The 16116-nt window shown below is 39.6% G+C and overlaps 1 protein-coding gene and 1 pseudogene across 1 annotated transcript in view; both read right to left on the bottom strand.

Moving 5' to 3' along the window:
• Positions 1–409, bottom strand: part of NT5E (5'-nucleotidase ecto) — a 50015-nt gene extending 49606 nt beyond the window's left edge. Inside the window, exon 1 of the mRNA XM_042939294.1 lies at positions 2–409. Within this exon, the coding sequence (XP_042795228.1) occupies positions 2–340 (339 nt within the window). The 5' untranslated portion in view covers positions 341–409. The remainder of the gene's footprint in view (position 1) is intronic.
• A 14411-nt stretch (positions 410–14820) lies between these two features.
• LOC122220146 lies at positions 14821–15910 on the bottom strand (annotated as a pseudogene).
• Between the last annotated feature and the right edge of the window lie 206 nt (positions 15911–16116).

The raw sequence follows: 16116 nt of genomic DNA, 5'->3' as shown, positions 1-16116 counted from the left end.
CCATGGCATCGTAGCGCAGGGCGTTCATGAAGTGCGCCACTTCGGCGCCCTTGTACACGGTGAACCAGATGGTGCCCTGGTACTGGTCGCCGGCGTCGAGCAGCAGCACGTGCGGCTCGGCGCGCCGGATCTGCTGCACCTTGGTGAAGAGGCGCGCCACGCCGCCCACGCAGCGGCTGGCGTTGACGCACTTGCTGGAGTCCTCGCTCGTCTGCTCCAGCCGGCTGTGCACGTCGTTGGTGTGCAGGATGGTGAGTTCCCAGGCGCCGGCCGCCGGCCACAGCAGCGCGCCCAGCGCGAGGAGCCGCAGCGCCGGCGCCCGTGAGGCTCCGGGGCCCATGGCTGCGGCGCGGGGAGCGGGGAGTGCGGACGGGCCGGGCGAGCGGCAGCGAGTGGCGGCGGGAGCTGGAGCTGGGCGCCCTTGCCGGCGGGGCTGGGCGGGGCGGGGGCGGGCTTCCCTCGGCCCGGAGGCCGGCCCCACCGCCGGGCGCACGCCCGCGCGGTCACCCGATCCGACCCTGGCACCCGGGGAGGCCGGGGCGCGCCCGGGCTGGCGGCTGGCACCCGCTGCCGGCAGGAACAGTAGGGAGGTTGTTCCCGACTGGGAGCGGGCCGCCGGCCCCGATGCCGGGGTGCCCGCAGCCCCACAGCTGGTGCACTGCCTTTCCGGGGTGCGAGGGAGGAACCGGAGGGGCCACCCCGCGTCTAGGTCCTCGCTGTTTCCAGCCTCATTTGAGGCACGAGTTTTTCTCAAGAGGAAAGCACGGTTTGTGTTGGGCTTGTGGTTGCGCGAGCTCATCACTTGAAAGAGCGAAAGTGGGAAAAGGGAGGAAGAAAAGATGGGCGAGATGACGTACCTGGGGGGCAGGGGGAGAGGAGTGCAGAGAGGCAGGAGAGAAGAGCGCTTGCCCTTTGTGCTGTGGAAGCCAAAAACGGACTGTGAGATTTGGCTGCCCGCTCTCTTTGCAGCTGGAGGACGCACCAAGTGCATGTAGTTTAGACGTAGAACCTGGCAATTGAAGACCATCCCAATCCAGTCCAACGTTTGTTCACAATTAAAGCCTTAGCGACGAAAAGGCATTGGTGCGGGAACTGGTCTTGGAAGCGAAAACAGACCATAGGAGTAAAATCAGCAGCTACGTGGACGTGATGCTGCCTTCCGTTATTTTTTTAGGCACTTTTGTTGTTTCACATGGTAATGTTTTATGGACTTCTTGGTTTTTTAGGTGTTAATGTTTTAAGGATGTGGCGTGTGTGTGTGTGTGTGTGTGTGTGTGTGTGTGTGTGAGGGTGGCGCGCACGTGCGTGTTTGTGTAAAGGCAAAGCTTTGGGCAAGGAAAACAATAATAGGAATGCATTCAGTAAATCATCCTTATAGAGAATTTCCCTTTGTTTAGCCAGCTGATTACTGACTGCAATCAATTATCTAGCCACCTTGGGAAGGGAAGAAGGGAACTCGTTTGGAGGCCCTATGAGGTGTCCTATGATTTATGCTTTACTAAACAGCATATGTAGTCCTCACACTTCCTGGAATGCATCAAGTCAGCACTGTTGGCTTGGTTTTGTTTTTGTTTTAAGCTTTTTGGGATAATACATATATAACCTCAAAGTGACCATCCTGACCACTTTTAAGTGTACAGTTTAGTAGCGTTAGTTACACTCACACTGTTGTGCAACCATCACCACCATCCACCTGCAGAACTTTTTCATCTTCCCAAACGGAAACTCTTGCAGCCATTAAACAATAACTTGCTAACTGTCCTCTCCCCCCAGCCCTTGGCAACCATCATTCTGCTCTGTCTTCATGAATTTGCAGACTCTAGGTACCTCATATAAGTGCAATAAGACAATATTTGTCTTATTTGTGACTTTTATTTCACTTAGCGTACTTGTCTTCTTAACGGTTCATCCATGTTGTTGCATGTGTTAGAATTTCCTTCCCTTTTAAGGCTGAATAATGTTCCATCGTATGTACGTATATACCACATCTTGTTTGTCTATCCATCCATCCATGGAGACGCTTGGGTTGTTTCTGCCTTTTGGCTATTGTGAATAATGCTGCTATGAACACGATATACAAATATCTGTTTAAATCTCTGCTTTCAGTTTTTTTGGGAAGTGGAATTGCTGGATCATATGGTAGTTCTATGTTCAATTTTTGAGGAAATGCCATACTTTAATGGCTGCGTCATTTTATATTCCCACCAGCAATGCTCAAGACTTTAGTTTCAGGGCACCTGTTTCGCTCAGTGGGTTAAGTCTTGACTCTTGGTCTTGGCTCAGGTCATAATCTCACGGTTTGTGAGATCAAACTCCAAGCACACAGCTTGCCTGGGATTCTCTCTCTCCACTCCCCCCCCCCCCCACCTCCCATCTCTTCCTACCTGCCCTCCCCCCCCCATGCATGTGCGTGCTCTCTCTCTCTCTCAAAATAAATAAATATTTAAAAAAAGAGTTGTGATTGCTCCACATCCTTATCAACACGTGTTTTCTGTTTTTTGATAATAGCTATCCTAAGGGATTTGAAGTAGTACTTCACTGTGGTTTGATTTACATTTCCCTAATCTTTAATGATGTTGAGCATTTTTTCATGTGCTTATTGGCCATTTGTGTATCTTAGTTGGAGAAATGTCTATTCAAGTCCTATGATTTACCCATGTTTTAATAGGGTTATTTGTGTGTTTTTTGTTAGTGTTGTTGAGGAGTCTATATATTCTGGATAATAATCCCTTATCAGATATATATGTTTTGCAATTGTTTTCTCCCATTCCATAGGATGCCTTTTCATTCTGTTGATAGTGCCCCTTGAGACACAAACTTGTATATTTTGACAAAGTCTGATTTATTTACTTTTTCTTTTGTTATCTATGCTTTTAATGGCATATCTGAAAAAACACTGCTATATCTGATGTCATGAAGCTTTTCCCCTATGTTTTTTTCCTAAGAGTTTTATTGTTTTAGTTTTTTTTTTAATTAAAAAATTTTTTTCAATGTTTATTTATTTTGAAGGAGAGAGTGTGAGTGAGGGAGGGGCAGAGAGAGAGACACAGAATCTGAAGCAGGCCCCAGGCTCTGAGCTGTCAGCACAGAGCCCGACATGGGGCTCGAACTCACAAACCACGAGATCATGACCTGAGCTGAAGTCGGACGCTCAACCAACTGAGCCACCCAGGCACCCCTATTGTTTTAGTTTTTAGGTTTAGGTCTTTGCTCCATTTTATATCCAATGTATAATATATACGTGGAGAGAGGGCGAGGGATAGAGAGAGATATTTATCATAAGATATTGGCTCACTTGATTATGAATGTTGAGAAGTCTCACAAGACGCTGTCTGCATTGGAGACTCCTGAAACCTGGTAGTGTAGTTTGAAGGCCTGAATGCCAGAGAGCCAATGAATTTACCTTGGTATTAAAGAATATAATTTTGTGTTTCATTCTGTACAGATACATGCAGTTAGTACACAGTGCAAAATTGGGAATTTGGGGCATGGCAAGAGTTTGGATTTCTGCATTAAAACCAAAAAAAGCTAAGTCTATGAAAATATGATAAAGCATAGGATTTCAATTGCAATTAAAATGTATTATGGGAAAAATGGAATTGAAGTTTCAGGAAATAGTTCTGGCAGGACTTAGTTAATCTGGAGTAATATGAAAGTATAAAAAGTTCCCTCTTGAATATTCTGAATGAGATTCAGTTTCCAATCAATGGCTTTTTTCCCCTTTCATGTGCTCTCGTTATATATTATAATATTTTAGGTTGGCTGGGGGGAATCTGACTTTTTATTATATTAAAGTAGTAGATACTTGCATTTATCCCATGATTTCTGAGAACTTGCAGTTCTACACTATGTGTATCTGCACATAAAATAAGAATCCAAGGGGTGCCTTAGGTGGCTCAATCAGTTGAGCATCCAGCTCTTGATTTCTGCTCAGATCATGATCCCAAAGTCATAGAATCAAGCCCTGTGTCTGGCTCCGTGATGAACCTGCTGAAGATTTTCTTTCTCCCTCTGCTTCTCTCCCCTGTGCATGCTCTTTCTTTCTTTCTTTCTTTCTTTCTTTCTTTCTTTCTTTCTTTCTCTCTCTCTTTCTTTCTTCCTTTCTTTCTTTCTCTCTCTAACAAAAAAAAAAAAAAAAGGAATCCTAGTAATATGAATTTCACCTAGGAGCCAAGAATCTTTCAAACAAAACCTCAAAGCCAGAATTGCCTGTATTACTATTATTATTTTTTGTTAATTGGTGGAATTATAAAGTACAATAAAAGTATGTAGTTACCTCCTTGATCTTCATGCAGAAAAATAAAAAAAATTTTGAGTGGTTAATATACTAAGTGGGAGTGTCAATTTTTTATAAAATATTTATTTATTTTGAGAGAGAGAGAGAGAGAACGCGCGCGCTCAAGAGTGCAAAGAGGGAAGGAGCAGAGAGAGAGGGAGATAAAGAATCCTAAACAGGCTCTGCATGGTCAGTGCAGAGCCTGTCAAGGTGCTCGAACCCAAGAACCATGAGATCATGACCTAAGCAGAAATCAAGAGTCGGATGCTTAACCGATTGAGCCACCCAGATGCCCTGGGAGAGTCTATTTGATGTGTATGATGGAAACTTTAGAATAGCAATCAATTATATTTTAAACTTATAAGAGAATGTTGCACATTGAAAATGACAAGAACTTACAGGTATGAAAAGATGCAAAAATGTAAAATTTTTGAAGATGAGGCCAGGATTTAACAAAGTTAAGAATGTATGCATTCAAATATAAGGATTCTGATGTCATTAGAAATTAAAGAGGAGATGAATTGATTTTTAGCTGGAAATCATATGAGCCTGGTACTTATAACTAAGTCATTATAGATGGACCCAAGGGTGATGACAAACTATTGTATGGAAACAGATCTCCTAGGGTTTTTTCATATCTCAAGATAGAGGAGATCCTTCTGTTAGGAGGTAAAAACAGCTACCTATCTGAAACCAAAAGGAATCATTAGAAAGTTTCGAACTATGTTCAGAATTAATATTTGTATTGATACTGTATTATTTTTAACTTAAATTGTGGGATAAAGTAAATAAATAATTACATTAGTTTTATCAGGAAAAGGATTCGTGTAAGATATTCAGCTTGGAGGAAATCAAGAATTTTAGTAGGAACCCTGACCTTTAGCAACTGGATTGGAAGTAGCAATATGATATTCTTTTATAAGAAAAACCTGTTTTGCTGTCCCACTGAAATAGCCCAGGAGTAATTTGACCCCATGAGACACTCTAATGTCCAGGATGATATGATCTCTAATACCATTTCCACTGAAAGAGCATCAAGGGTCCTTTGCAGAAATGGCTGATTCCATGTCTGAGGCTAAAAGGCACAAGTAAACATAAGAAATTAGGCAATGTATATAACATGAATCTGGGGAAGTGGCCAAAATAATCATTTTCCTCTTAAAAGTATGGAATCATGGACAACAACTGTAAGTAGGATTTTAGGCATCCTATAAGGTCAAAAACAAGAATCTAGGCAGCTTCCGGAGCTAAATCACTGTTAGTAAATGAGGTTATTAGCATTAAAACAAGCAGCAAGTGGTCTTCCAATCACTATGATGAGTGACTGAGAGCCTAAGTAATCTCTTGAGATTGCTCATGATGGTTCCAATACTTGGAGAGCATATATACTGTCTTTATCAGGTACTTATTTATTTGTTTATTTATCTACTTATTTATTTAAATTTATTGATTAAAAAATGTTTAATGTTTATTATATTTTTTTGAGAGAGAGAGAGATAGAGCTCAAGTGGGGGAGGGACGGAGAGAGAGGGAGACACAGAATCTGAAGCAGGTTCCAGGCTCCAAGCTGTCAGCACAGAGCCTGACACAGGACTCGAACCCACAAACTGTGACATCATGACCTGAGCCAAAGTCAGTTGCTTAACTGAGTCACCCAGGCATACCCAGATACTTTTTTTTTAAAGATTGTATTTTTAAGTAATCTCTACACCCAATATGGGGCTCGAATTTACAACCCCAAGATCAAGAGTCACATGCTCCACCCACTGAGCTAGCCAGGCATCCCTTCATCAGATACTTCTATTCCAACTTCCTTTTCAGAAAAACCATGAGCTTTTTGTGCAGTGGACCTTTTGCTAGTCTGGTGAAACCTAGAGACTCTTCTCAGAGTAATATTTTTAAATGGATAAAATAAAATAAATTGGATTACAAAGGAAACTAATGAAATACAGTTATAAAAATATTTTTAAAATTTGTGATATAATAATTCATATATTCTTTGTTAACACATTGAGTAACAAAAAGCGTATTTAAATTTTTTTTTTTTTTTTTTTGGATAGAGAGAGGGCACAAGTGAGCAAAGGGCAGAGAGAGGGAATCTCACAAGGGGCAGAGAGAGAGAGTTTTTCCCAAGTTGACCTATAGAGTCTATGCAGTTACAATCAATATCCCAGACAAGTTATTTTGTAGATATTAACAAACTGATTCTAAAGTTTTTATGTAGAGACAAAAGACCTAGGACAGCCAAAACAATATTGAAGGAGAAGAGGAAAGTTGGAGCACTGACACTATCTGACTTCAATACTTACTCAACAGCTACAGTAATCAAGAGCGTATGGTATTGGTGAGAGAATTGACACATAGATCGACAGAACAGGATAGAGATCCCAGAAATAGACCCAGATAAATATAGGCAATAGCTCCTTTACAAAAAAGCAAAAACAATATAATGGGGGAAAGGTGGTATTTTCAACAGATGGTGCTGGAACAACTGGATATCTTCATGTAAACAAATAAATCTACACTCTTCACAAAAGTTAACTCAGAATGAGTCATAGATCTAGCTATAAAACACAAAATTACAAAACTCTTAGGAGATAACATAGGAAAAAATTTTGGATCCCTTTGGGTCTGGTGAAACCATTTTGTTTTTTTAATTTTTTTAATGTTTATTTATTTATCTTGAGAGAGAGTGCAGTTGTGTGAGTTGGGGAGGGGCAGAGAAAGAGAGGGAGAGAGAGAATTCCAAGCAGGCTTTGCTCTGTCAGCACCCCCAATGAAATAAAAAACTTCTGCTCTGTGAAAACACTTTCAAAAGAATAAGTAGGGATGCCACAGACTGAAGGAAAATATTTGCAAAAGATACATGTGATAAAGGACTATTGCCCAAGATATACAACGAAGTCTTAGAAGTTTAAATAAGAAAACTTAATCTAAAAATGGGCAAATGAGGGGTACCTGGGTGGCTCAGTTGGTGAAGCATCTGACTCTTGATTTCGGCTCAGGTCATGATCTCATGGTTTGTGGGATAGAGCCCCGGGTCAGGCTCTGCGCTGACAGTGCAGAGAGGGATTCTGTCTCTCCTCTCTCTCTCTCTGCTCCTCACCCCATTCACATGCATGCTCTCTTTCTTTCTAAAATAAACATTAAAGAAATAAATAAAAATGGGCAAATGATCTGAACAGATACCTCACTAACGAATATATATAGATAACAAATAAGTGTATGAAAAGATGCTCCACATCATATGTGATTAGGGAAATGCAAATTAAAACAGCAATGATATACCACTACACGCCTATTAAAATGGCTAAAATGTAGAAACGTGACAATAGCAAATGTTGATAGGGAGGGTATAGCAACAGGAACTCTTCGTTCATTGCTGGTGGAATTATAAACTGGTGTAGTCATTTTGGAAAACATTTGGGCCATTTCTTTAAAAAATAAACATACTTTCACCATATGATCTAGCAATTTCATTACTTGGTATTTTCCCCAAAGAGTCAAAAACCCATGTTCACACAAAAACCTGCATGTGAATGTTTATAGCATCTTTATTCAGAACTGACAAAACTCGGAAGCAACCAAAATGTCCTTCCATAGGTGAATGGATACATAAACTGTGGTACATTCATACAAAGGAATATTATTCAGCCCCCGCAAAAAGAAAGAAGCTATTAAACCATGCAAATTCACAGAGGAAACTTTAATACATATTACTAAGGAAAGAGGCTAATCTGAAAAGATTATATACTGTGTGATTCTAACTTTATGACATTCTGGAAAAGGCAAAACTGTAAACAGAAAAAGGATCAGTAGTTGCCATGGGCGGGGGAAGGGAAGTGTAAGTAGAGCACAAAGAATTTTTAGGGTGGGGCACCTGGGTGGCTCAGTCGGTTGGCATCCGACTTCAGCTCAGGTCATGACTTCAACTCAGCTCACAGTCTGAGTTCGAGCCCCGCGTTGGGCTCTCTGCTGACAGCTCGGAGCCTGGAGCCTGCTTCAGATTCTGTGTCTCCCTCTCTCTCTGCCCCTCCCCTGCTCATGCTCTGTCTTTCTCTGTCTCAAAAATAAATAAAAACATTTAAAAAAAATTAAAAAAAAAAAGAATTTTTAGGGCAGTGAACCTATTCCGAGATACTACAATGGCAGATATATGATATACATTTGTCAAAATCCACAGAATGTACAACACGAAAAATGAACCCGAATGCAGAGTATAGGCTTTGGGTGATGATGATGTGTCTATGTAGGTTCCTCGATTATGACTAGTGTACCACTCTGATACAGGATGTTGATAATGGGAAAGACTGTACATGTGTGGGGCCAGGGGACATAATGGGAAATCTGCATACCTTCTGCTCAATTTTGCTGTGAACCTAAGACTGCTCTAAAAAATAAATTCTGTTTTTTTAAAAAAGTTAAAAGGATATCAGTCACAGCTCTCTTTTTTCAACCTGGCAGCTTAGCCAAGAAAGCGTGTTGTTTTTCCACAGTATCCATAATGATGACTGTAGGGTTTTCATGGAAAGATTTATTTTATTCATGTAATTATGAACTGACAGGTAATACGGATAAAGGATATATATTTCTTTTCCAAAGTGAAACAAGAATGGGTTTTCTTTTTTTGTAGAAAAAGCGAAACCTCTGCTTATAGTTCCAGGTACTTTTTAAGATTTCCCTCTTCTGAGTGGTGGAGGAGGGCTCTCCACAATGTTCCCGTTCTTGACAAAATCTCTTAAAAATGCCGTGATTCAGAGATCAGCTTCTGATGGGGTGTTGCCTGTATGGTTGTAAAAAAAAAAAAAAAAAAAAACTGCTTCAGGGTAACAGGTGGAGTCTTAGCTACCAGTGCCTTTCTGTGTAGTGAACAATGAGCGATGATGACCCAAAGAGGTTCCTTTTTCATGAAAGTAGAGCAATATGTATGACAAATGTGGCAGGAATGCTGTCTGCATAAGCTTATGAAGTGTTTCTTTTCAGACAGTTTTGTTTGACAATTTTTCTTCTTTTTCTTTTCTTCTTAAAAAAATCATTTCCCAAACATTCACAGTCTTCATAACTTCTAAAAAGGACCAAAAAAATTTTTTGATGACACCAGCAAGTCCACAGTGAACAAAACGAGGAGATGGCTATTTTAAGGAGATGGCCTATAGTTCCCACTGGTTACTTGCTGAAGGAGAACTTTGAGGTTGCCAGTTCTTTAATGATATGCTTCAAAATGTGAAAAAGAAATGTAATTACTCAAACATCACATATTTGACAAAAAAATATTTCTAGCCTTTTCCCCAGTAGGAAAAGGATGTGGAGAAGCTGTGTATCATTGTGCTGGGACATTGCATGAGAGCCATAGAGGCCCGGGAATCACAGTGTGCTTTGCTCTCCCAAGGATGTGTGTGGGCCATGCTGCAGAGCAAATTTAAAACTCTTTGTAAGACTCAACAATTATTTAAAAAGAAGCTTGCAGGGTAGACCCCAATGCCATTGCAGAAAAATGAGGATTCTATTTGTGCATTAGGAATCCAGTACTCCAAGGATGGGCCAGGCCACCATCTTGGATCAATATTTGCTCCCCTACCTTTGGATTTCTAGACTGCTTACTTCGTTCTTTTTCTTTTTTCTTTTTCTTTTTTTTTCATTTTTACTTCTACCTTTGGGTTATTCCCTTGCTTTACACACAAGGATGAGGTTTCTGGGGATTTTGTCAGACTGAAACTTATCTTCACAATGTCTCTCAAGTTTCTTCTCATGTTACTGTGTTAATTATTATTTCTTTCTTTTTTTTTTAAAAATTTTTTCAGTGTTTATTTTTGAGAAAGAGAGAGAGACAGAGCGCAAGCCTGGCAGGGGAGGGGGGCGGCGCAGAGAGAGAGAAGGAGACACAGAATCACAGAATCCGAAGCAGGCTCCAGGCTCCAAGCTGTTAGCACAGAGACTGACACAGGACTCGAACTCACGAACTGTGAGATCATGACCTGAGCCAAAGTCGGAGGCTCAACCAACTGAGCCATCCAGGTGCCCCTGTTAATTATTATTTATTTTTCTGTTTACTTATTTATTTTTTTAATTTATATCCAAGTTAGCATATAGTGCTATAATGATTTCAGGAGTAGATTCCAGTGATTCATCCCCTATGTATAACCCCAGTGCTCATCCCAACAAGTGTCTTCCCTGATGCCCCTTACCCATTTAGCCCATCCCTCCACCCACAATGCCTCCAGCAACCCTCAGTTTGTTTTCTGTATTTAAGAATCTCTTATATTCTGTCCCCCTCCTTGTTCTTATATTATTTTTGCTTTCCTTCCCTTATGTTCATCTGTTTTCTATCTTAAAGTCCTCATATGAGTGAACTCAGATGATATTTGTCTTTCTCTGACTAATTTTGCTTAGCATAATGCCCTCTAGTTCCATCCACATAGTTGCAAATGGCAAGATTTCATTCTTTTTGATTGCTGAGTAACACTTCATTGTATATATATACCACATCGTCTTTATCCATTCATCTGTCGATGGACATTTGGGCTCTTTCCGTACTTTGGCTGTTGTTGATAGTGCTGCTATAAATATTGCGGTGCATGCGCCCCTTTGACGGTACACTGGGATCTCTTGGATAAATACCTAGTAGTGCAATTGCTGGGTCATGGGGTAGTTCTATTTTTAATTTTTTGAGAAACCTACATAGTGTTTTCCAGGGGGGCTGCACCAGCTTGCATTGCCACCAGCAGTGCAAAAGAGATCCTCTTTCTCATCCTTGCCAACATCTATTGTTGCCTGAGTTCGTTTATTTTAGCCATTGTGACTGGTATGAGGCAATATCTCAATGTGGTTTTAATTTGTGTTTCCCTGATGATGAGTGATGTTAAGTACTTTTTCATGTGTCTGTTAGCCATCTTGATGTCTTCTTTGGAGAAGTGTCTATTCATGTCTTTTGCTTATTTTTTCACTGGATTATTTGTTTTTTGGGTGTTGAGTTTGAGAAGTTCTTTGTAGATTTTGGACACTAACTCTTTCTCTGATATGTCATTTGCAAATATCTTCTCCCATTCTGTCATTTGCCTTTTAGTTTTGCTGTTTCCTTTGCTGTGCAGAGGTTTTTATTTTGATGAGGTCCCAATAGTTCATTTTTGCTTTTGTTTCCCTTGCCTCCAGAGACATGTTGAGCAAGAAGTTGCTGCGGCCAAGGTCAAAGATGTTTTTTGCCTGCTTTCTCCTTGAGGATTTTGATGGCTTCCTGTCTTCTGTTTAGATCTTTCATCCATTTTGAGTTTATTTTTTTGTATGGTATAAGAAAGTGGTCCAGGTTCATTTTTCTGCATGTTGCTGTCCAGTTTTCCCAGCACCATTTGCTGAAAAGACTGTCTTTATCCATTGGGTGCTCTTTCCTGCTTTGTCAAAGATTAGTTGGCCATATGTTTGTGGGTCCATTTCTGTGTTCACTATTCTGTTCCATTGATCTGAGTGTCTGTTTTTGTGCCAGTACCATACTGTCTTGATGATTACGGCTTTGTAATACATCTTGAAGTCCAGGATTGTGATGCCTCCAGCTTTGGTTCTTTTTCAGGATTGCTTTGGCTCATTGGGGTTTTTTCTGGCTCCATACAATACAATTTTAGGATTGTTTGTTCTAGTTCTGTGAAGAATGCTGTTGTTATTCAGATTCAGATTGTGATTGCATTGAATATGTAGATTTCTTTGGGTAGTATTGACATTTTAACAATATTTGTTCTTCCAATCAATGAGCATGGAGTATTTTTCCCATTTTTTTGTGTCTTCGTCAATTTCTTTCATAAACTTTCTATAGTTTTCAGTGTATACGTTTTCCACCTCTTAGATTTATTTCTAGGTATTTTATGGTTTTTGCTGCGATTGTAAATGGTATCGATTCCTTGATTTCTCTTTCTGTTGCTTCATTGTTGGTGTATAGGAATACAATCAATTTCTGTGCATTGATTTTATATCCTGCGACTTTGGTGAATTCATGGATCAGTTCTAGCAGTTTGTTGGTGGAATCTTTTGGGTTTTCCATATAGAGTATCATGTTGTCTGCGAAGATTGAAAGTTTGACTTCCTCCTTGCTGATTTGGATGCCTTTTATTTCTTTGTGTTGTCTGATTGCAGAGGCTAACTGATTGCAGAGGCTAAGACTTCCAATACTATGTTGAATAACAGTGGTGAGAGTAGACATCCCTGTCTTGTTCCTGACCATAGGGGGAAAGCTCTCAGTTTTTCCCCATTGAAGATGATATTAGAGTTGGGGCTTCCATATATGGCTTTTATGATCTTGAGGTACGATCCTTTCATCCCTACATTCTTGAGGGTTTTTATCAAGAAAGGATGCTGTATTTTGTCAAATGCTTTCTCTGCATCTTTTGAGAGGATCATTTGGTTCTTGTCCTTTCTTTTGTTGATGTGATATGTCACATTGATTGTTTTGTAGATATTGAACCAGCCCTTCATCCCAGGTATAAATCCCATTTGGTTGTGAATAATTCTTTTAATGTATTGTTGGATCTGGTTGGCTAGTATCTTGTTGAGGATTTTTGCATCCATGTTCATCAGGAAAATTGGTCTATAGTTCTCCTTTTTAGTGGGGTCTTTGTCTGGTTTTGGAATCAAGGTAGTGCTGGCTTCATAGAATGAGTTTGGAAGTTTTCCTTCCATTTCTATTTTTTGGAACAGCTTCAAAAGAATAGGCGTCAACCTTCTTTTAACGTTTGGCAGAATTCCCCTGGAAAGCCATTTGGCCCTGGACTCTTATTTTTTGGGAGATTTTTGGTTACTAATTCAATTTCCTTACTGGTTATGGATCTGTTCAAATTTTCTATTTCTTTTTGTTTCAGTTTTGGTAGTTTATATGTTTCTGGAAATTTGTCCATTTCTTCTAGATTGCCCATTTTATTGGCATATAATTGCTCATAATATTCTCTTATTATTGTTTGTATTTCTGCTGTGTTGGTTGTGATCTCTCTTCTTTCATTCTTGATTTTATTTATTTGGGTCCTTTCCTTTTTCTTTTTTATCAAACTGGCTAGTGGTTTATCAATTTTGTTAATTCTTTCAAAGAACTAGCTCCTGGTTTCATTGATCTGTTCTACTGTTTTTTTTATTTCAATAGCATTGATTTCTGCTCTAATCTTTATTAGTTCCTGTCTTCTGCTAGTTTTGGGTCTTATTTGCTGTTCTTTTTCCAGGTCTTTAAGGTGTAACGGTAGGTTGTGTATCTGAGACCTTCCTTCTTTAGGAAGGCCTATAGTGCTATACACTTTTCTCTTATGATCACCTTTGCTGTGTCCCAGAGGTTTGGGGCTGTGGTGTTATCATTTTCATTGGCTTCCATGTACTTTCTTTTTCTTTATTTTTGAATTAAAAAAATAAATTTTTTAAAAGTTTATTTTGAGAAGGACAAAGACAACACAAGTGGGGGAGCGGCAGAGAGAGGGGGAAACAGAGAATCCTGAGCAGGCTCCACACCATCAGCACAGAGCCTGATGCAGAGCTCAAACTCACGAAACTGTTAGATCATGACCTGCACTGAAATCAAGAGTCGGACACTTAAACAACTGAGCCACCCAGGTGCTCCCCGCCCCGCGCCTCTGGCTTCCAGGTACTTTTTAATTTCCTCTTTAACTTCTTGGTTAGCCCATGCATTATTTAGTAGGATGTTCTTTATTTAGTCTCCAAGTATTTGTTATTTTTCCAAGTTTTTTCTTGTTGTTGATTTTGAGTTTCATAATGTTGTGGTCTGGAAATATGCATGGTGTGATCTCAATATTTTTATACCTGTTAAGGACTGACTTGTGTCCCAGTATGTGATCTATGCTGGAGAATGTTCCATGTGCACTTGAGAAGAATGTATATTCTGCTGCTTTAGGATGAAATGTTCTAATATATGTTAAGTCCATCCAGTTCAGTGTGTCATTCAAAGCATTGTTTCCTTTTTGATTTTCTGTTTAGATGATCTGTCCATTGTTGTAAGTGGGGTGTTAAAGTCCCCTACTATTATGGTATTATTGTCAATGAGTTTCTGTATGTTTGTGAGTAATTCATTTATATATTTGGGTGCTTGCACATTTGGAGCATAAATGTCTACAGTAGTTAGATCTTGGTGGATAAAGCCCTGAATTATGATATAATTCCCTTCTTCATATCTTGTTACAGTCTTTATTTTAAAATCTAGGTTATCTGATATAAGTGTGACCACTCAGGCTTTCTTTTGGTGACTATTAGCATGATAGGTGGTTCTCCAACCCCTTTTCTTTTCTTTTCTTTTCTTTTCTTTTCTTTCCTTTTCTTTTCTTTTCTCTTTTCTTTCTTTTTTTCTTTTTTTTTTGTATTTTGTAACACTGTTTTATTAAGAGTGAACCCTTTTCTAAAAAAAAAAAAAAAAAAGAGTGAACCCTTTTCGGTATTCCTAAACTGTAAACAATGAGAAACTGAAGTATCAAAGGAACACATCAGGGATCATCTGTAACAGACAGAAACCTTTAAATTTTCTTATTGCCTTTATACAGTCAATGTATATTTAAGTAAAACTGAATTCCTTATTAGGCAAACATTTGTGCATACGCTGTCTTCTCTTTATCTTTCTGTGCCTTTATCTCTTGTTTGGCTTTCAGCAGTTCTGCCTGGATAGATTTATCTTCCCTGCTCTCTCCTGAGCTTTCTTAAGATCAGCTAAAACTTGATCGTATTCTTTTAATCCTTGCCATCCGTGAACTCTATGGTACAATGCTTTCGTATTTGATGGGTCTATTTCAAGAGCCTCCAAACAACTGTCAATTGCTCCCTGCCAATTTGACATCTTCAGTTTACAAGCACCAATATTCAGAACACAGCCTAAAGCTGTAGGTTGCAGCTTCGATCTATCTGCTTTCTCAATAACAGCCTTTGAACCTTCCACATATCTTAAAACCTTTGTATATATTTTAATGGCCATCTCCCAGTTCTAGGATTTGAAAAAAGTATTTCCAATATTTTTTAAGTTTTCTGTTATTAGTAAAAATTTATCTACATCTTTTAAGTCTCTATCTGCTTCCTCAGGGAAATCTGGATGACTGTCACCAGAGCCATCTTTTGGGAATATGCCCCAGTCATCCCCTTTCTTCAATTTCCTCATTTTTCAATAACACACAATTTGGCAGGTTTTTCAGCTTTCACTTATACATTTTCCAGTATCCTTACCACACCCATTCCTTTAATTATGTGGCCAAATACCACATGTTTCCTATCCTAAATGAGGAGTCAGAACTGTTGTGATAAAGAACTGAGAACCATTTGTATTGCAGTCTGCATTTGCCATGCTCAATAAGCCTTCCTGGTCATGCATATAATAGAAATTTTCATCTTCAAGTTTTCCACCATAAATACTTTCTCTGTCTGTCCCATTTTGATTTGAGAAGTCTCTACCCTGAATCATAAATTTCTTAGTAATTCGATGGAAAGAACATCCTTTGAAATGGAGAGGTTTCCCAGTGGTGGGTCCAATGCCTTTTTCTCTGTACACAATGCACGAAAATTTTCTGCAGTTTTCAGTACAGTATCTGCAAACAATTCTAAGACAATTCACCCAACTCACTCCCCTCCAATGTCCATGTCAAAGAAGACTCGGGGGTTATTGGGATTGGAGGGCTTAGTTTGGGGGGGGGGGATTGGTTAGACATATTGAATTGCAGATGCATTTGGAAGCAAACTCAGAGAACCTCCTCCATCCCCTTGCTTTCAATCTGAAGGTGTCTTTAGGTCTAAAGTGGGTCTCTTTTAAATAGCATATAGATGGATCTTGTTTTCTCATCCATTCTGTTAACCTATGTCTTTTGCTTGGAGGTTTCAGTCCACTGATA

This window comes from Panthera leo, chromosome B2, assembly GCF_018350215.1.
Source record: "Panthera leo isolate Ple1 chromosome B2, P.leo_Ple1_pat1.1, whole genome shotgun sequence".
NCBI lineage: Eukaryota > Metazoa > Chordata > Mammalia > Carnivora > Felidae > Panthera > Panthera leo.
The sequence above is the reverse complement of the archived record's forward strand: the minus strand, read 5'-3'. Positions and strand labels throughout refer to the sequence as shown.